This window comes from Acinonyx jubatus, chromosome F2 (assembly GCF_027475565.1).
Source record: "Acinonyx jubatus isolate Ajub_Pintada_27869175 chromosome F2, VMU_Ajub_asm_v1.0, whole genome shotgun sequence".
NCBI lineage: Eukaryota > Metazoa > Chordata > Mammalia > Carnivora > Felidae > Acinonyx > Acinonyx jubatus.
In genome coordinates, this window is record NC_069394.1 from 68,529,426 (window position 1) to 68,551,714 (window position 22,289).

The 22,289-nt window shown below is 42.8% G+C and overlaps 1 protein-coding gene across 1 annotated transcript; it reads left to right on the forward strand.

Moving 5' to 3' along the window:
* The first annotated feature begins 1,313 nt into the window (after positions 1–1,313).
* On the forward strand, positions 1,314–21,378 carry GGH (gamma-glutamyl hydrolase). The gene is made up of 9 exons (XM_027042935.2): positions 1,314–1,523; positions 4,904–5,015; positions 9,410–9,460; positions 10,734–10,818; positions 13,727–13,865; positions 16,167–16,273; positions 16,355–16,445; positions 18,672–18,809; positions 20,991–21,378. Exons 1-9 carry the CDS (start codon positions 1,415–1,417, stop codon positions 21,113–21,115), a joined length of 957 nt encoding a protein of 318 aa, XP_026898736.1. The 5' UTR covers positions 1,314–1,414; the 3' UTR covers positions 21,116–21,378.
* The last annotated feature ends 911 nt before the right edge of the window (positions 21,379–22,289 follow it).

Consider the following 22,289-nt stretch of genomic DNA (forward strand, 5'->3'; position numbering starts at 1 on the left):
AATAATTTTTCCTCTGCGGATGGTTACCTCTCCCACACCTCAAATTCATATTTCCCAAGGTTCCTCCTCTGTTCAAAAATTATGCTCAAAACTAGCTGAGCACTTAAGGCCTTTCATAATGTCTTTAACCACATCCTTTGGGTTTATCTCTTCACCACACCCTTCTACAGGAGCACTATTTTCTTGTCGAAGCAGATTACTTATTGCATTCACTCTTCTTGAAACACGCCAAAACTATATTCTTGCTCTCTCCACAAGTTGTGTTCTGGTCCTGTCTTTTCTCCTTAAGAAACTGCAAACTTCCTGTAAAAAAAAAAAGTCATTGCCCAATTCACCTTTGCATCCTCAATGTTCAGTACTGATTGCGTAGACTTTCAACACCCAAGAATTTTATTCTAAATTTAATTTGGCCCTTGGAGTTGGGCACTTGCACCCAGTACAAACCATATCTTCGTATTTGGGTGTTCGCACAGAAAGCAAAAGGTTTGTGTCTCTTACCTAGTTTCCCACCCTAGTTGATTCTAAATCTCTTCTGAAATTTTAAACAGACACAAAATACTTTTAATGCCCAGGAGCCAAAGTGATCATTTCTGGCCTTGTGTGTAGGGCCGGCAAGTCTGTGGCTGACGCTAACAGCGAAGGGGACGTGCCCCTTTGCAGGGGATGCCAGGGGGTGGCCCCTCCTTGACCCACTTCGGAGCTGAGGCCACACGCCTGGGAACGTGTTCACATCCATCGTCCTTCCCTCTTCCCTTTGTTTCCTCGGGCTGCCTGGACCCTGAAAACACATAGCAGGATGTGGAAATTACCTCTGAAGTCACAGTCTATCCTTCCATGGAATGCTGGAGTGCCCAACCCAGCTGCCAGCACTCCTAAAGTCAAGGTCTGGCCTTTCAGGCGGCAGCGATGGTTGGCGCAAAGTTCTCAGACGAATTCTCAACCTCTCGCCCGGCCCGCTTCCTGCTTGGTTACAAGACTCGGTCTGGCGGAGAATGGCAGGTTCCCCCTCGAGAGCCTGGGCTCCCTTACCCGGGACTGAAGGTCACATCCATAGAACAGTCGAAAGGAGGATTCCGTCCACCCCGGGCCCGCACAGCAGCTTCCGGTGTCTCCGCACGGGCCGCCGGGCAGAGGCGCCGGCCGCGGGATCGCAGGCGGCGGAGCGAGGGGCGAGTAATGGGACGCGCGCGGCAACTGCGCCCCCGGAACCTTCCGCCCAGGCCCCGCGGACGCCGCGCGCGCCGGAACTGCATTTCCCACAGGCCTCCGCGGCGGAGCCCCGCCCCAGCCCACCGCCCCCGCCCCCGCGCGGTCCAGGGACCGCCCACCCCGCCGCCGTCGCCGTCGCCGCGGCTGCCGCCCCCGGTGCCCTGCCAGCTGTGCTTTTGAAAGGCGGCGGGAGGCGGCGGGCGCGATGGCGAGCCTGGGGCGCCTGCTGTGCGTGCTGAGCCTGCTTCTGTGCTGGGCGGCCAGCCCCGGGCTGTGCGCTCCTCGCGCCTCCACCTCCGAGAAGCCCATCATCGGTAAGAAGGCTGGGCGGGAGCCGCGGGCTGCGGCCGGGTGTCCGTCCTTGGCACTTCCCGCAGCTGGGCTCCAGCTGCTGCGTCCCGGTTTGGAAATACCCGAGTCCAGGGTTACGTTGGGTGGCTTCATTTGTAGCACGAGTAAGAGCCGAGCCAAGACGCCGTTTGGATCGTGCCGAAATACTGCTGCTGCCTGCTGATTCAAACTCGTATGGCTCTTGAAGTTGGAGGGGAGGAGGGTGCGCTGGGAAGAATCCTGCGGATTGTTTTCTTTTTGGTACATAGCTAGGAATTTCTACGAACTCAACAAACTGTATATGCGTTATGTTTATTACAGCTTCACGGAGCGAGGGCGTTGTTTCAAGGTACAATGCATTGTACATACAAAAATCGAATTGACCAGATAATCAAGAAATTATGGTATAGTTTGGATTTTTGTCATTCTTCAGCACCGGAGGGCAGCAGTGGCTAGTAGAACCCTAATGTCAGTTCTACTCTGTGTGAAAGTGAAGCTTGTAATTTTTCATTTTCAACTAATTTATGTTTTAAGAAGAGTAAAATCAGTTTGCCTTGCCCAAACAGACATTCAAGGAGAAAGCTATCCAGGAAACATCAATCAGCCTAGAATTAAAATTTACCAAAAGCAATTTGTGTCAGACAATTAAGATTGACTTTATTTTCGAGGTAGTATTATGCCATTCAAACTCTTTTATCTTCCGGGAAGAGGAACAGCATATTCTGTAACTAAAGAGAAAGTAAATGAGTATTTTTTCATAGATACTAGTAGTGCTCAAATTTTGATGTTTTTATTTTTTTTAATGTTTTTATTTATTTTCGAGACAGAGACAGAGCATGAGCAGGGGAGGGGCAGAGAGAGAGGGAGACACAGAATCAGAAAAGCACGTTCCAGGCTCTGAGCTGTCAGCACAGAGCCCGACGCGGGGCTCGAACTCACAAACCGCAAGATCATGCGCTGAGCCGAAGTCAGTCGCTTAACTGACTGAGCCAACCAGGAGCCCCTCAAATGGGTTTCATATCAATATTTGGAACTTAGAATGCCTTATTTCATAAATTGGGTGGTTTCATAAAATGGTGGCTAGAGTCTCCCAGGAGAATTAACTCAAAATAAAATTCTATGTAGTGTGTTGAGAATTGTGAGTACACAGAGGAGGCAAAAGGGAAAAAGAGGGAGACTCTTTTCCCTCTCCTAGAAACAGTGGTAATTCAGGGTTAAATATAGAAAAAAGGGCGAGTCTGCTTTTGGTCACATGAATTAAGACAAAATAACTGAGCACCTTACTGTGTGCAAGGCATTGAATGCGGAAGTGCAAAGGATTCAAAGACGAGGAAATCACAAACGTTGTGAGATGGTCTTAAAGTATGGGTGGAATTTGGGGGGACTTACATGTTGAGGGACTTACGTACGACCTGAGCTTCCCCCCATAGATGGGAAAAGTGAATATGTGGGTAAAGGGCAGGGCAGGGGAGAAGACGGTGGAACTTACCTGTTCTAATATACATTTCCCCTTCTTGGTACTTGTGTTCACCTGTCCCAGACCCTTTTTTATGGCACCTCACCTTGCCTGCCTTGTACCGTTCTATTCTCCCATTTCCGATGACACCCCCGAATTCTTTCCCTACCACAGTTCATTTTCCTCAGTGGAAATAATCCTGCCTGTCCACAACAAGGAGGACAGTCCTAGCGAACACATTCTGGTATCGGGCACATGTTAACTGAGTGCCTGACAACTTTTTGTGAGAAGCTGGGAATACAGGAGTGATTGATACAGGGAGCCCTTCCAGTCAGGTGGCCCACAGAGACCGTGAAGGTATTCCAGGTGGTGAAGCAGCGAGTGATGCTGTGTTGTCCAAACAGACATGTTTTGCTGTGTACTGGATGCCAGTACCTTTCTGGGGCTGAGGTTTCAGTGATAAGAGGCCGCCTGGGGGGGAGGTGGGGCAGAGCGCACAGGGTCTTATAGAGTGGATGAAAGTTTAGGGACCCAGTGACTTAAACAGGGGGAAACTTAAACAGGGCTCTAATCATACGGACTCCTTGCGATGTGATAGGCGCCCACTGGACTCAGGGCCTTTGCACGTGCTATTCCCACACCCTGGATCCCTTTTCTTCCAGATATTTGCCTATGGTTTTCTCCCTCATCTCTCTGAAGCCGCGGCTCAAATGTCATGTTCTGCCTTCTCAGAAAGGGAGGATCCTCAGGGAGGATTTACCTGGCCATCATATGTAAGAGACCGGCTAGATGGGACCTCTGGATAGATGGGACCAACTCCTCCCCCTCTCCAACACACACCTTCTTTTTTTTTTTTTTTATTTAAAAAAAAATTTTTTTTTCAACATTTATTGATTTTTGCGACAGAGAGAGACAGAGCATGAACGGGGGAGGGGCAGAGAGAGAGGGAGACACAGAACCGGAAACAGGCTCCAGGCTCTGAGCCATCAAGCCCAGAGCCTGACGCGGGGCTCGAACTCCCGGACCGCGAGATCGTGACCTGGCTGAAGTCGGACGCTTAACCGACTGCGCCACCCAGGCGCCCCTCCAACACACACCTTCTTACTCTGCTCTACTTTTTCTCCTTAGCATTTACCACCAGCCATCAGACTTTATATTATAACTTTTTATCTTGTTAGTTATTTGTCTTCTCTTCTCTCCCTCCCGCACACTAGGATTAAAGTCCACAAGGGAGGGATTTGTGTTTTGTTCATTCATGTGTCCCCAGCACCTAGTTCAGTGCCTGGTAAATATTATGACCCAGTAACGTACCGAATGAAGAAATGGATGACTGAATGGTGATACGATCAGATCTCTTTCCACGTGGAGAATAGGTTGGAGTTGTTGCGGGTTGTTTAAGAAGGGATACAGACAGGCTTTTTAAGAAGGTATTATAATCAGCCAAGATGTTGGTTGCTTAGATTACCATAGTGTTGCTGATTCTGGAGCTATGTGGAAAGAAGGTATATTTCCACTGCTTTATTGTCAAGGAAACAATGTGTCTTTGAGTGTGTATGGGAGGGGAGGGGCCTCCTTCTAGATTTAAGGATGTGAGATTGATTCTGGGTTGTGTGAAGGAGGCTGGTGCTATTGTAAACCTGCTTTGGGGCTCCTTTGGTCTCCCTAATTGAGGTGAGAAAGAGGCTGCTACTTGAAACTCCTATCAGCCTCCTCTTGCTCTTTTCTCAAAGTTTATGGATGCACTTATAGAGGAAGCTTGGTGTTTCATTCTGGTAATTAAACAAGTAAGGTAGTGGTGTCTTTACTCTGATGTGCTTCCGTTTCTGAGTAAGAAAAAGAGGAAATTGCTTGAAACTAAAACTGTTTTCTCCCCCACCCTTTCTTTCTCTTTTTCTTTTTGTAATTTAGGGGTATTAATGCAAACGTGCAGTAAGGAAATGAAAAGCCTGGGAAAATACTATATTGCTGCATCCTATGTAAAATATCTGGAGTCTGCAGGTGCAAGAGTAGTACCAATAAGGTATGATCCAATATTTTTACACCATACAAATAAAAACCTCCTGCTTTATTGCGAATTATCGTCTATCTCAAAAATTCATGTTTCCTTTGCTATGATTGCATCATTTAAATGTGGCAACGTTGCACCTGATTTTTGCCACAAATCTAATGCTTAGGGTCTCTCATTAAATTGTTTAAAGTGTGAATAAAGCTGTATTTACCAAGCTATTAGAAGTCTGTCATATGCATTCGGTAAAGAACAAAATGACAGTTTCCTATACTCCGGAAAAGGTGGTATTTGGAAAGTAATGGAGTGAAAGGATCTAAAACTTAACCAGCTTTATTCCATCATATTAAGATATGGGAACACTTGGGGAATAAAAGAGGGTTTTAGAAGATGACTTTTAAAATACCTTCACACTCTGTTTTAAGGTTTGTGAATGACTAATACAGCATAAATTACAATATAAATTACAATTATTCAGTATAAATTACAATTATTACAGTTTTTTTTAATTTTTTTTTTTTAACGTTTACTTATTTTTGAGACAGAGAGATACAGAGCATGAACGGGGGAGGGTCAGAGAGAGAGGGAGACACAGAATCTGAAACAGGCTCCAGGCTCCGAGCCGTCAGCACAGAGCCTGACGCGGGGCTCGAACTCACGGACCGCGAGATCATTTCCTGAGCCGAAGTCGGTCGCTTAACCAACTGAGCCACCCAGGTGCCCCATAATTATTACAGTTCTAAAGGAGCTACGTTACCTTCGGTGATATGATGGCCTAGTAAGACTAAAATGACTTATGTCATATTTTGATTTGGAAAGAACTGAATTTTTTAACAAAGCCTTATAAGTATCTATAATATTTTTTCACCCCAAATTAGTGTATTTTACAATCTTTTGGCACTCTTACCTATCCATCATAAGCGACTTCACGCATAAAACACAGCTGTTTGCTTTGGGCAGCCTGTTTTTGTCATTAATTTTATGTTAAAAAGTTGTAACAAAGAAAGCTACTCTTCAAATAAAACACTAATAATCAAAATGCAAGCATTACAGCTGAGAGAGTTGTACCACAACGTGGCTTTATGTTTAGCTTCATGAGGGTCATCTTCTTGCTTGACCTTTTACATTTAAGTGCCTCTTACCCCTTTCGCTTTTGGTACTTGTCTTTCAGTTTTTATTATTTTTATTTTTATTTTTTTTAATTTTTAATGTTTTTATTTATTTTTGAGACAGAGAGAGACAGAACATGAGCAGGGGAGGGGCAGACACAGAATCCAAAGCAGGTTCCAGGCTCTGAGCTTTCAGCACAGAGCCTGACGTGGGGCTCGAACTCACAGACTGTGAGATCATGACCTGAGCTGAAGTCGGACGCTTCACTGACTGAGCCAGCCAGGCGCCCCTGTCTTTCAGTTTTTAGTAGCAGATCTAATTTTTTCAAGTGAGATCTTATTTGGAACCTAGATAATACCAGAGTTTAAGTTTTTTTTTTTTTTTAACGTTTACTCATTTTTTTGAGAGACAGCGAGCAAGCAGGGGGCAGGGTGTGGCAGAGAGAGAGAGGGAGACACAGAATCCGAAGCAGGCTCCAGGCTCTGAGCTGGCAGCACCGAGCCCGATACGGGGCTCGAACTCACGAACTGCGAGATCCTGACCTGAGATGAAGTCGGCTGCTTAACTGACTGAGCCACCCAGGCGCCCCAACACCAGAGTTTTAGAGCCGAGGAGGCTTTAGAGAGTCTTCAGAACAGAGTTTCAACGTTTTCATCACCGAAGCTTTCTCTGCAAGTGTTTTTTTTTAGGACATTAGTGCTGATCACCTGGATGGGAGGCAGGAGAGACAGGAGGCAGGTAGACAAGTTCAGAGACCGTTGAGGTAGTCTGTGTGTGAAGTGATGCAGGCTTGGCTTAGAGCAGTGCTTGCTGTAGGACTGATGGGTAAACGTTCTCTAAAATTATCAACAAGATTTGATGACTAATAGGATGAAAGGGCACAGGGAGGAATAGTCAAGAATGACCAGTTTTGAAACGGGGCAAGTTTTGAAACTTGGGGAAGTTTTGAAACTGAGGAACTTTTGAAACCTGATGACTGGGAACAGAATACTGGCATTTATGACGGAGTCACTGAAAGTGTAACTGTCAGCACATAGGTTAATTTCCAGGTTGGGTTCCCAAAGTTCATTTTAAGGTGTATCACTCGCAATTAGAATCATGGAGTCCTACGAAAGCAATGTGATTCATGGCAGCTAAATTTCCAGAGTGACCTACAGACGATTGCCTAATGTAGAATGGGACTGAAGTGGCCACACTGATATGGTTGAATTTATTTCCACATTTGGGATGCTGGGGGTCAACTTCCGTGGCTTAGAAGGGATAAGGAGGAGGATGGGAGACCCAAGGAAAATTCCAGAATAGGCAAAGGGGTTTGTCTTTGTTGTCCTTCTGCCTTCTCAGGTGCCTGGTGCCCTGAGGTTATGCTAAATCCCCACTGGTGGAACCCACGATCGGCGTCCTCCTGAAGGGTAGCATTGGCCCCTTTTGATTTAAAAATTTGTTTTGTTCACACAGCGTTTTATAACATTTTTAAACACTTACAAGTCAGAAGCCTTCGTGAAAGTCTGAATTTCTGACCTTCTTCTCTCCCCCCGGCAAGATAATGGTATGGAGCTGACTTCAAATAAAACAACGTTGGCAACAAGGCCTGTCACTCCTCTTTGTGCCACTGAAACTGTGTCATCCACCATCATTTTCAGGCTTAAGCCGTTTTCTTTTAGTTAACGAGAGAGCAAACTAGTTCATATCCTATTGAGAAGGTCTTTCGTTTCTAGAACGTATCACAACATGCAAGCAACATCTATATTCAGAGAATATGACCTGGCCTGTTTTTGCTGTCTGGTCTCTGAGGCACTTGAGTTCATGACACTTCTTCCCCTCCTTCCCCCAACAATTAAGCCCCTTAAAAGCGATTACCTGGGTCCAAAAATTCAGCCATGCACAATATGGGAGCCATTTATTTAGAATTAATGAAATGACTGAAACCAGCATGCATGGCTAGTTGGTAGAAGTCCCTGGAATGTAGCTGAGTGATCTAAATCCATTCCTGTGAGGATTGTCTGTCCTGGTTTCAACATCCACGGGGAAGATTCTGGGTCCTGACTGTTTGCTTCCCTTGTCATTGGCACGGTCTGGGGAGGTTAGACTGGCAGGGTGCTGGGAATGCGGACTCACATTCCATCTCCCTGTCGCTTCCCGAGTCAGGGCCACTTGCCCATGTACCCTTCATCTAAGATAATGTTAGTCACCATTAATATCACCCACCGCTTTGTAGCTCTCTGCTGGGAGGACGATTATTATGAACTTCTAAAGAGACCCGGACTGGCAAGGCTCATTTAGACTTTGAGGAAAACCCAGCACAACAAAGCACAGCCAAGTTCTGGGCATCATAAGTGTGTTTAATAGTGGGAGAGGTGTTCTAACTCTTCCTTAAACTTTCCCTGGGGCAGAAATGGACTGTGGTTGACATTTGATCAGAAACCCACTTTTGTGGCTGACGGAGAGGGCGTTACGTCTTGTTATTCTCTTACAGAACCAGAAGACTGCTTAACGTAGGAAAGCTGTTGCAGGAGTTTCGTAATCACGATGCTCTCTTCTCTTATTCTTGCATTTTGTGAACTTTCGGAAGAGCAAAACCCATTTTACTATGACCTAACTAAATTTTCACAGATTAATCCCATCACTTTTTTCTGGAGAAGGGGGTAAAATCGTCAATAACGTGGTGATGTTAGGAGCCCTTAAGCGGGGTCTGATGAAGGGAGCTTCAGAATAATTACCTGGGCAAATTGCACCGGTCTACAGTGGTGTGCATGTAGTCTGTCCCTAGATCGGAACTCTTCTGACTTTTGAAAACACAGTGGTCTCCAGATCTTTGCAGTTAGTGGTGGGGGTGGGATGAAGAAGGGACTTGACATTTATATGTGTTGTTTTTTATCTGCCCAAACTGCCTGTAGTTAAGGTAGGCATATTCATAAATCTTTTTATTTAGTCTTTATATAAAACTACTGAGTATCCTTACGTGTGTTGATAGTTTCCAGCTAACAGAGAAATTACTGGTGCCCAAATCTCTTGGTCTTTAAAGTTTTACATACTAACACACACTTCACAATATTAAGTTATATTGAGACCACATGGAAACACATTTACTTGTTTGATTAGCAACACAGGATATACTTACAGTATGTGATTTTCATGTAGTTTGAAAAAATATCTCTAGGAAGGGAGAGAGATATTGCCTAGCATTTAAGAATTATTTTTCTTTCTTTTTTTTTTGTTCATTAATGTGGGGGCTTTATTTTCAGTCTTTTTTCTTTAAGTTTTGGAAATGGATGTTTTATGATTGTTTTTGTTGTTTTCAGACCTGATCTTACCAAAGAAGAGTATGAAAGGCTTTTCCGGTCTATTAATGGGTAAGTTGAAGCATTGATTTGATAATAGGGAATGAGGTGGATGTCCTCTACTTTTGCAAAAATACACATAAGTATATATGTTTCAATGTAACTATCTTATAGTGGTGTAATGGTAGTTTTCTGAATTCCGTTTCAGGAATCGTTTTGTTGAGAGTTGAAAAAGTACTGCAGACCGAAAGTGGCCTAAGAAATAAATGCTACATAGTAGATACATTTAGGTCTTTTTTTTTTTTTTAAGTGTCACATAATCTTTGTTCCTTTAATGCTTGTCTTTAATGTTTTGAAGTCACTTTGAATGGCATGGCATACTGCCTGCTCAGGGGATTTAGAAGTTCTAAGTCTGGGGAACGGAATTGGTTATCTTTCAGAAGGTAGTTCGAGGGGCTCCTGAATGGCTCAGTTGTTTGAGCGTCCGACTTCAGCTCGGGACATGATCTCACGGTTCATGAGTTTGAACTCTGCCTCGGGCTCTGTGCTGAGGCATGGAGTCTGCTTGGGACTTTCTCTCTGCCTTTCTCTCTGCTCCTCCCCTGCTTGCTCACTCTCTTTCTCTCCCTCTCAAAATAAATAAACTTAAAAAAAATGAAAAAAAAATTAAATTCTCATGGATATTTGCTTCTAGCCCATGTATATTTTTATGACCAGTTTGTTCTTTAGGATTAAAAGTAATTCTCTATGAGCCAAAACCAATTCACAATCATGGGCCTGCATTTGATTTTGCCATCACTGATCCCCTGAATTTAAACCTAGCTGTGCCTGGAATTTTATCTCGACTTGATTTCTAGTTTTGTATACTTTCCTCCCCTCCCCTGCCTATTTATCCTTAATTTGTCTATACTCTATCTCAAAAGTAAACTTGTTTATTGAAGAAATTGCAGGAGAATATGCACAAAAGTATTAACTATGGCAGTTTGTGAATGTGTGGGAGTGTAAATATTTTATCTTTTTGCTGTAGTTTCTTTCATTAATGATACTGTTACTTATGTGGTAAGGCAAAATTTATTTAAAATTTTTTTTAATGTTTATTTTTGAGAGAGAGAGACAGACAGAGAGACAGAGAGAGTGCGAGCGGGGGAGGGGCAGAGAAAGAGAGAGACACAGAATCCGGAACCGACAAAGGGCCTGAACCACGAGATCATGACCTGAGCCAAAGTTGGACACTTAACCAACTGAACCACCCAGGTGCCCTAAGGCAAAATTTGTTTTAAAGTAAAAAGAGTTTATTTTCAGTGGGGCGTGAGGTTGAAATGCACCCACTTTTATGTCGTTTCAGGATCCTTTTCCCTGGAGGAAGTGCGAATCTCAAGAAGTCAGGTTACGCCCTCGCAGCCAAAAAATTTTACGACTTGGCCATACAGGTAGATATCGTTCATCTTTTATTATACCAGATGGGTTTTTGTAATTTTCCGTGAGGATAATGCTTTTTTAATCTTGTGGTGGTACTTCCTTCACAATTTCCCTGGCTCGTCCCGCTTTACCTTTGGAGCTGCCAGCTCCAAAGTTCGTGGCAGCTGTCACCTGTTTTCTGTGTTCTTCTTTTAGTTCTGGCCGGCCCAGGGAACCAGAGTCTCGCAGACCGGCCCTCTATGTCGGTGCTCATTAATATGATCCAGGTCCTTATGTGGGCTTAGTAAGCTGTTTTGTGTCTTGTGAACCAGGCATTGTTCGTATGTTACTAATTGTCATCTCCTCTTGAAAGCTCCTCTCCGTCCTATTTGACCTTGAGCGGTTACCTTAGACTTCACAGTGTCACCAGGCACCAAAGCCTCTTGATTCCTTTCTGATGTCTCACATTGAGCCCACCTTTGCACCATACTTCAGATCTTTACTGTTTCTCTCCTGAACTATAATCTTGCTGGCCCTGGTATCTCCCCCGGCCCTTAAACATTTCCCTAAAAGAACTGCCTTTAGCATCCGAGATACTTGCTTAAAGACTTTAATGGTTAGGCTAGGTAATCTGTAGCCTATCATAGTCTTTGGGTCAAGACATGTAGTGTGTCCACAGCCCCACTTTTCCAGCTTTTCCTTATGTACATAATTGGAGCCAGGTTGGTATTCCTAGAATATGTTCTGTGTCCTCCTACTTAAAAAAAATTTTTTTTAATGTTTTATTCATTTTTAAGAGAGAGAGAGAGGCAGAGAGGGGGACAGAGATTCTAAGCAGACTCCATGCTGACAGCAGAGAGCCCAATGCGGGGCTCGAACTCAGGAACCTTGAGGTCATGACCTGAGCTGAAGTCAGAAACTTAACTGACTGAGCCACCCAGGCGCCCTGTGTCCTCTTACTTTTAAATTGGTTTAGTCTGTTTCTTTCCATTCTATCCCCAGTGCACAGTTTGGCTGTGTTTCCAGACTAAGGTGCTACTCCCCTTCTGTAGAAGTTGCTTTGCCAACTCCAATTGGAGTGGTGTCCCACTCCCTCTTAACTTTTAGAGAGTTTTGTTGTAGAATAGTTCAAACATTTACTTAGCTCCAACTCTGTAATATGACAGGATCTGTGACCTTCAGGAGCTTATATTTCAGAAGACAGACTATGTTGAGGTTAGCTACTTATGTCTCTTCAGATTTCACAGTTCTAACACCTTTTGAGGCGTTCCTCATTTCATATCACATGCTACCCTGTACTTAGTACATACTCAGTGGATATTTTTTTAAAAAAGTGAACAAAGTGGACATTTTGTAATGTGAGTGATTTAAAATGCATTTGGGAAATACATATGGACATTATAAAGTAGTCATTTTTCCTTTTGCGTACGGGGACTCATGTAACTAGCTTGTTCAATTAAAAAAAAAGGAAACACATAATCCGTACGATCCAAAAGTCTACTTTTTTTGTAAAGTTTACTTTTATTTATTTTGCGAGAAAGATAGAGAGCAAGCAGGGGAGGGGCAGAGATGGAGACACAATCCCAAGCAGGCTTTGCACTGTCAGTGCAGAGCCTGATGTGCAGTTTTGAACTCACGAACCATGAGATCATGACCTAAGCCAAAATCAAGAGTCAGATGCTTAACTGACTGAGCCACCCACGTGCCCCCTGAAAGTCTACTTTTTAAAATGTAATTAGCTACCTGAAGATTTCAAAGCAAAGGAAAATAGCTCAGCCACCTTGAACTGATTTAGCTACAGCTCCTGGGATCCACAAAGCCCTCCCTGAAGAAGCCTTGAGAAGCGAAGTCTGTTAGATCTGTTCACTGCTACTCCGTGTCGTTTGTTCTGCTAGGCTTTGTGGAGGATCCACAAAAAATAAAAGACGTGGTCCCAGCAAGCAAGGACTTAACATTTAGCCGAGAAATTAATTTGGTACTTATGGACACAGAGCAGTTAAACCCTCTTTTGTGTTTACTATAGATGCAGTATGACCCTTCAACTTGATGTATGCAACTCTAACTTCTAAAAATAAAATTTGCCAGACCTGCGTATAAAGTGTTAGAAATCCTACCTTGGGATGGAAAGTATAGGAATTAATGTAAATCTGTATTTTTCTTAGCGAGGAACAGGAAAAAAAAAAAAAAAGGGAAACCTTAACAAATTCCTCACTTAAAATGAGTGACTGTTAGGTTGTATTTTACAATGTATGCAGGAAAATCACTGCTTTTAGAAAAGTTGCAAAACTCATGTTGGTAATATCAGTACATATGGGTTTAATCATTGCTTAGCCAAAAAAAATTGAGTTGCTGGAAGACTTTCTCCCCATCCATGCTAGTTGTTGTGACTCCTTTTGAAGAAGCTCAATACATTTGTACTTCGTTAGTTGACAACTTTCACTTTATGCAAATTTATTTCACTTTTGCTTGGCCTTATTCTTAACTGACCATTCATTCCTTTCCTTCCAGATTGTAGCTTTCCCCTGATTTCAATCTGATTTAAATCATGCAGCTATTACTATAAATGCTTAGATAATGGAGGAAGGACTTCACAGCGTGTTCCAACCAGACGATCATCCAAAGCAACAAGATTTGTAGAAGATGTATAAATGGGCGTTTATCTAGCATTACCTTTGGTGGTTGCAGTCTCTGATTGTTACTTGTGTCGGTTAGTAGCCGCCTGGCAGATGTCAGTCTTTTTCCCAGCGCAGCTGAGGTTAGATAGTTTGACTCAACCTGAATTATTATATAGGAGCTTGGTCTGAGGAAAGATGAAGTGGTAGCCTACTTATGGATCCTGGAAAGCATGCATGACGTGCCTGTCTCATCATGACAAACCAAATGTATAATTTTTGTTTCGAAAAGTTGAATAAGCTTAGTTTTCTCTTCCACTCTGTAAAGAGTTTCGATGATGGAGACTATTTTCCTGTGTGGGGCACATGCCTTGGATTTGAAGAGCTTTCGTATCTGATTAGTGGGGAGTGCTTATTAACGCTCACGAAAACGGAAGGAGTTACGATGCCGCTCAACTTCACCAAAGGTGAGCACTGTCTTTTCCAGCCTTTAAAAGATATATATTACCTGGGCAGGATTCGTAAGTAGCACATATCCACGTCGGAAATGCTCATGATGTTTACTGATTCTTAAATGATTTACACAAGCTGACGATGTGGATGATCGCTTTTGTACTGAGCTGTGAAGATGGCTGGAGGAGCCCTCATTGCCTGTAGTGCTCCTGGGACCGTGTGTGATTAAGACCTCTGAGGTCGGACCTGGGTTTGAGTCCTACTTTGTCGCGTTTGCCTTGAGGCATGGCTTAACCTCTCTCGGCTTTCATTTCCTGATTTTAAGGGTTTTCCTCTTATGGTTGTTTGTGAGGATTGAACAAGACGCTGCTTTCCAGGTACTGTGTGAAACGCTTTCAATACAAGTCTCGTAAATGTTAGCTCTAACTATTACAGTACAGCACTGTTCCCTTGGCCGTGTACTCTGTTTGAATCCCAGCTGTGGTGTACTGCAATTCGATTCTGGTACTGACCACCCGGAGTTAGCTCAGCCTCCAGTTAAAGGTTATCTCCCCAGCTAGACTGCCCTTATTTCAAGATACACCAGCCCTAAGTCACATCCGCAAGGCCACCCACACTACTCGCCAACTGGCCACAATTTTGAGGATTTCCATGACCCTTCCTGAGGTTCAGTAATTCACTAGAATGACTCTCAGAACTCAGGAAGGTGCTGTGTCTGCACTAACTTTTATTATAAAGGATACACACAACGTGACATCTGGGGAGGGAGTGCAGAACCTCTGTGTCCTCTCCCTGTTGAGTCACATCACCCTCCTGGCATGTCAGGAATTTTTTCCTGGGGTTTCATTGCGAAGGCAACATTGATTAAATCGTGGGCTGTGTGACTGTACTCAATCTCCAGTCTCCCTTCCCGTCCCTGGAAGTCAGGCTGGTTCAAAGTCCTAACCTACTCTAGTCATGTGATTGACCTTTCTGATGACCAGCCTCCTCTTGAAGCTGCCTAGGGCCCCACCAGGAGTCACCTCATTAGCATTACGAAGACTCTCCTATTTCTCAGGAAATTCTGAGAGTTTTAGAAGCTGTCAGGAACTCAGGGCACAGAACCAGGCAAATTCTTTGTCATACCACTCTGTGTAACTACATAATGATTCTTGTAGGTTATCTGATCTCTGGAGCCTCAGAGTTGAGTGCCGTCCACTATCTTGTTCTCGTAAGGATTTTGGATGGAAAGCAGTAGTTTTATACATAGAACCCATCGAATATTCTATATTTTTCAAAGTTCTTTCTCACATTATCTCACTTAGTCATCGTAAGAGCTCTGTGGGAAGCACATGTATTAGGTCAATCTATTTTGGATCTGTGTGGTGAGAACCCAGTTTATAAAAAAAATGAAGAGTGCCTTACATGAGTGCATTTTTATTATCTGAGGTGCAGGGATTCTTATGGAAGCCATTAGCATGCTGAGTGAGAGGCTTCATTTAGGGAGAGCTGGCGTCAGGGCCTTGCATATCATCAGAACTTTTTTATCCTTTTGCTGGTGTTTGAGTTTATGCATCAGACTCCAGAGCCTGGTGTGAGGTAAACTGCTCTTTTCTGATCTCTTTACTGAGTAGAGATTCCTTGGCCTGGTCAATGTTCTTTTCTACGTTGTTGGTGTTCTTTTTTTTTTTTTTTTTTTTTTTAGTTTATTTATTTTGAGAGAGAGAGAGCAAATGGTGGAGAGGCAGAGAGAGAGAGAGAGAGAGAGAGAGAGTGTCCCAAGCAGGCTCTGCACTATCAGCGTGGAGCCTGATATGGGACTCGAACCCATGAACCTCGAGATCATGACCTGAGCTGAAATCAAGAGTCAGATGCTTAACCGACTAAGCCACCCAGGCACCCCTACATTGTTGGTATTTTTAAACCTTTTAAAGTCCAGATACCTTTAAAAATATGTTGAAAGTTCTGGATCGTTTCCTGAGAAAACAAAAATATGTTAGTGTGGTAAACTGTACCTGATTTCAAGATAACTCAAGTTAAAATTCTCTGCTTACTCTATGGCCAGCCTGATAATGATAATATTGGAAGGATTTTAGTTATTCATGTTACAATTCTGTAAGAAAAATACTTGATTATAGAACATATTTGAATTTGTGTGTTAAACTCATTTTGTGCTTGTCCAGAAAACATATGTGGAAATGATGTGTTTTGCTTATCAACTAGGCATCTTGATTATGTCTTAATAATGGCCTCTTTTTGGCTGTTAGATCAGTGACTTTGGTGGATTTTATTTTGCCTGTGTTTAAATCATTTCTCTTGTGCTTAAATTATTTCAGGTGCATTCCAGAGCAGAATGTTCCAGAATTTTCCTGCTGACTTGTTGATGTCATTATCACTGGAACCTCTAACTGCAAATTTCCACAAGTGGAGCCTCTCCATGACGGTATCACATTAATTAACAATGAAATTAATGCATTTAGATTAACTACAGAAGTAATTATTTTGTTTTATTTTTATACTCTAGAATTTTACGATGAATGAAAAGTTAAAGAAGTTTTTCAATGTGTTAACTACAAATACAGATGGCAAGACTGAGTTTATTTCAACCATGGAAGGTATATATCATGGCACATACAAACCTTATGTTTCTATATATTAATTTTCATTTTATAGTTCTTTTATGTATTATAAAATCATGTTACTTTGGGGTGTGAAGATAGGAGCTAGGGCATTTTTGGAAACTGACTTTTTCCAAATGAGTTGTGATTTACCTGGGTCCTCTTCGAGAATGGGGTCAGGGAAATGGAAAATAAAGAGTAAGGGGAGGGTAGCTAAAGATAGAAATGGAGAAAATGACTTCTGTTTTTAGCAGTGTTGTAGATTAAGCACCATGATAGATTCTCCCGCAGACAACAACAAAAAATATGATTCACATTCAGAAAAACATCTTCCTAAACACAAGTATACCCCACTATCCCAAAGTAGAACCTTCGTATGAAACTCTTAAACCAAAATGGCACAAAGCAAAGAGTATCCCCCCACATTCCAAAAGTTCGCATTAAAGCCACCTTGGTTTTATGAGGGACTTGCATTAGAACCTATTTCCGCTAAGTGAAAGAAATCCGAGGAGGACTTTTACTTTCATGAAGAAACGCCATTGCTGTACTGACGTAAGTCTCTCATAACCGTGAAGTGGCACACGTGGACTTCTGGCAAGTGGGGGATACCAGTATATTGATGAAGTGACCGTAGGGATACTCACGCCGAAACCCCTGGGAGTTAAATGGAGTACTTTCTTGTTTTCATGTTTAATTTATTTACCTTTGAAGGGGTTGGGGGATCGGGTCAGAGAGAGAGAGGGAGACAGAGAATCCCAAGCAGGATCCGTGCTGTCAATGCAGGGCTTGAACCTATGAACTGTGAATGACCTGAGCCAAAATCAAGAGCTGGAGGCTTAACCAACTGAGCCACCCAGGCGTCTTGGAATACTTTTTTTTTTTTTTTTTAATTTTTTACATTTATTTTTGAGAGACAGAGCACAAGTGGGGGGGGGGGGTGGCGGGCAGAGAGAAGGAGACAGAATCCAAAGCAGACTCCAGGTTCTGAGCTGTCAACACAGAACCTGGCACGGGGCTCGAACCCATGAACTGTGAGATCATGACCTGAGCCAAAGTCGGATGCTTAACCAACTGAGCCACCTAAGCGCCCCTAGAGGAAACTGCATTTATATCAGACTTGAAGGGATTTCCATATGATGAGACTTTAAGGAAAACGAGCAGTCAAAGCCAAAATAATGTGCAAGCAAGGACATGTATGAGAACTTACAGAAACAGTAGGCAGTCTTTGAGTCAGTGAGGCTGTGCCACATGAGAGGCCAGGGTCCTGGAGTGGAATGAACTAAAATAAAGTGGATGTAGTTCTTATTATTCAAAGATTGGCTTGACTCTTTGCTGGCTTGCTCTTGGGGGAGGTCAGAGGTCCAAGGGTTTACAAACAGTATCTGGGGAATTGTGGGCAAGGTTGGTCAGCCTAGTATGAAGTCTGAACCTGTTACCTTCTCCTTAACACTATTTCCGTCCTCTGTTTTTTTGCTTTAATGATAACATTGGCATTTCCCAAACCATCCCAGGTTAGAAACTCGGATGTTGTCCTTGACTTCCTGCCCTCATTCTCCACATCTAAAAAATGTGTGCAACATTCTGTTCCCCAAATGCCTCTTGAAAATGTTACCTCCCCTGCATCCAACTTAGCCCTGGCCGACTTCTGTGTTAACCACGTTCTACCTAGACTCCTTGGTAACCTCCTAACTGTCCACAAAGTCACTTTCCAGGTGGCCTCTGATGATCCCTCTGAAACACCAATTATGAAGTTAGGAACCTTTCCACAGAGACATAGTTTAGGCCGAGACAAACTGGCTTATGTAAAAGGACACCAAAAATGCACAGCATGGTTCATTCTCATATGATTACGTTATGGGAGGAGATGAAAACACAGCATGAGGTAGGGGGAAAACAGGCCCATTGTGGAAGAAACTTGTGTCACTAATCACATGCGGGCACCTGACTGTTTAACTGGGTTATACTCAGAGGCTCAACTATTTCACTCTTCTCTGATTACCTAGCAAATCATGCTACAAATTGTAAAAGGTTGAAAAACCAGTGAAATGTACTGTGAATGTTCACATTCTGAGCTGAAATTCTTTTGTCTCTGAGAGAATGAGCGCAATTTTACCCTGACACTGTGAATTATAAAATAATGTTTTACCTAGGGTGTAAAACATAATTGTAAGTAACATCTTAGAGCATTCTCACCTCACTTTCTTGTTTGTGTTCTTCATGCAGGGTACAGGTACCCAGTATACGGCGTCCAGTGGCATCCGGAGAAAGCACCTTACGAGTGGGGGAAGTTAGAAGGTATTTCTCATGCTCCAAATGCTGTGATGGCGGCGTTTTATTTAGCAGAGTTCTTTGTTGCTGAAGGTAATATGCGGGTATATAACTTTATTAGTCTACTGTAGCTTTGGAGGAAACTGCCCTCATCTGAACTTAGTATACTCTCTTGGCTCTGTAGATGTTCTGTAAGTTGAACTTTAAAAAAGATTAAATCATAGGAAAGCCCTGAAATTGAGATATTAGACATTCAAATAAAATCAGGACAGTTATTTCAGTTAATTATACAATCTAAAGTGCACTTAACTTTTTTTTTTTTAATGTTTATTTTTCTTGGGTGGGGGGGAGGTGCAGAGAGAGAGGGAGACAGGATCCGAAGCGGGCTCTGCACTGAGAGCGGAGAGCCCGATGTGGTGCTCGAACTTACAAACCGCAAGATTATGACCTCAGCTGAAGTCAGATGCTTAAGCGACTGAGCCACTCAGGCGCCCCAAAAATGTGCTGAATTCTTGAACAACAGCATGAAGATTGTTGAGTTCTTTGTTTTTCTTTCTTTCTTGAAGATTTTTTAAAAAAATGTTTTCCCCGTGAGTCGTCATTGTGGGAATAATGCTTTAATTTTAACATTCTCTGAGAATTAGATGTCATTTTTCTAAGAAAATTACATAAATTGAGTATATACTCATCAGTCTGTGATTTTAAGGCTGCCTGTCTGCAGGCATTGGCACATTGGAGAAAGTTCATGGGCTTTTTCATGATGAAAACACAGAGGCATTTTCATGCTGTTATATTTACGGATAAAACTGAGAATTTGGTGGTAGATGCTTAGGTTCCAGTTGAGTGACACAGCTATGGGACAGAGCTACAAACACAACTTGCAAGGGACACGGCATACTCTGGTGAGGTGTGAACTCCAGCCCATTGTGTTTGCACCCTGTCTCCAAGCTGCCCTATGTTTTTATCAGCCCTCCTGCCCACACTCATGAGTAAAGTACTTACCTCCTCAGTTCTCTCCGGTTTAGAATTATGTTCAGTTGAATGGGTAGTTTCATGACAAAAACTCCGAATTTAAAAAAAAAAAAAAAATTGTCTCCTGTGCAGTGCTAATCCCAAGTAACATTTTCCTGTCGCATATTCAGAGAAAATGAGAACGGCGTAGGCGGTTTGTTGCAGCATTATCACGTGGCAAAGCTGTTTATTTTATCTTCATTTCCCAATATCCTTCTTTCTAAAAATGCCACAAGGCCTATATTTATTTTGACTTTAGGAGAAAGTCTGAGCCTTCACTGCTTCTCATTCAGACTTCAGCTCACTTTTCTTTTTTTTTTATTTAAATTTTTTTTGTTAACGTTTATTCATTTCTTTGAGTGGGGGAGGAGCAGCGAGAGAGGAAGACACAGAATCCAAAGCAGGCTCCAGGCTCTGAGCTGTCAGCACAGAGTCCAACGCAGGGCTCGAACCCACGAACCAGGAGATCATGACCTGAGCCGAAGTCGGAAGCTTGACCGACTGAGCCACCCAGGCACCCCCAGACTTCAGCTACCTTCTTTGGTTTTTTTTTTAATTAAAAAAATTTTTTTTAAGTTTATTTATTTTGAGAGAGAGAGAGAGAGAGCCAGGGAGGGGCAGAGAGAGAGGGAGAGAGAGAATCCCAAGCAGGCTCCATGCTTTCTGTGCAGAATCCAGTGTGGGGCTCTAACTCATGAACCGTGAGATCATGGCCTGAGCTGAAACCCAGAGTCCAATGCTTAACTGACTGAGCCACCCAGGCGCCCCAAACTTCAGCCAACTTCTGTGTTCCTCCTTGTTATCCCCATTTCTGCCTTGCCTCTCACTTCTCCATATGCCTCAGCTTTGCCAACATCTCCATTCTCTTCACTCTTGAAGCATCTCAAGAAGATAGACCATGAAAACATCACAGTATACAATTCTGTGTGGTTACTAGACTAGGCTTCTTGCGTGCTAGGACCTTGCCCTGTTTATATTTCTGTCCTCAGACCCTGCAGCAAGTCTTGCACACAGTAGGCCCTTTGTAAGTGTTTGAGTCAGTGGGAGAGTGAGCCCCACACTGGATCTGGTGCAGGGCGAATACAGATGCTCTTTTTTGGTAGGTAGTGAATCAATGCTGTGTTATGTAGGGGAGTTCTTGTAAGATATTTCTCCTTTTTTGGTAGTATTTTCCCACTTAATGTTGATTATAGGAAACCGTGTTATAAAGTAGCCTTTTGAAGATTTTATAATTTTTAAAAATGAACACTCTTTTTCTTGCAGCTCGGAAAAACAGTCATCATTTTGAATCTGACGTGGAAGAGAATAAAGCACTGATTTATCAGTTCCGTCCAGTTTATACTGGAAATATTTCTTCATCATTTCAGCAAAGTTATATATTTGATTGAAAGCCTGCCATGTGTTAACACAGGAATTTGGGATAATTCCACTATTAAACTGTTGCAATAACTTGCTACTCATGGCAATAATGGAAAGCCACAGAGATTCCTTTTCTATAATGTTACTGGTTCTGATTCTTCATTTAGTGTGTTTGAACATTTATATCACATTTGAAAATTAATCAGTGAGACAGATAAAAAAATCACAGTGTATTTCATGGAAAAGATTTTATGTGAAACTTAGAACAAAATAAATGTATTGAAAATCCAAATATTTTATTTTTTTCCTGTTGATTGTAGAGATAAGTACCGCCCCCCCCCACCAACCATCCACCCTATCCTTGTGAAGACCCTTCTTAAATCTTAGCTCTAGTTCACTGGGGGTCATTGTTTGAGTTTCGGAAGTATTAGTGTGTGAGAGAGTGTGTATGTGAGAGGGTGTGGTGTGAGTGTGTGTGTATACATATATTTCGTCTTCTGTCTTTTCAGCTCCACAGTTACACTGCACACCTCCTGAAAGTTGAGCCTGTGTCTTGAACTTTTTCTCTCTCACAGTGTCTAACACAGTACGCCATCAGTAAATACTTATGACTATTGGTGAGTAAACTTTGTTTCCATGGAAAATAATTTGAAAGCTGCCCAACATTTTTTGGGGGTACATTGTAATCTATTTCTCAATCTGTACTTCCCTCTTCCATCCCTCAGTCCTGTACACCCTCGCCAACTCTGAAATTTCGGAATTCCTAGAGGACAACAAAAATAGAAGACAGGACATTCTGAACTGTTTTTGACAGACCGCGTCTATGCCTCTGTTCTCCTTAGTCCTTCCGAGCTGCTGCTGGAGTAGAAACATGGGAAACAGAGTGATTGGGCAAGGTGTTGTAGGAGCTTATGAATGACTTTAGGTTCAGAAAGATAAGGACAATAATCTGAAGATACTGAGGTAAACCGTAAGCTTTGAGCAATACATCCAAACAGAATATAGGGGTTGAGAGGGAATAACACATTTAGTCAGCTCACAGGGTTTTAGGAGAAATGTAGCAGATTTAGTTTCTATCCGTGAGCAAAAAGATTCTGGTAAGTCTTGTCAGATGTGCCATTTCTAGCTAATTCCACGTCTCTCACCACTAGAAAAAGGTGGCGACTGTTCTGCCAGGGTTCTTTCCAGCCCATTTGTATTGAA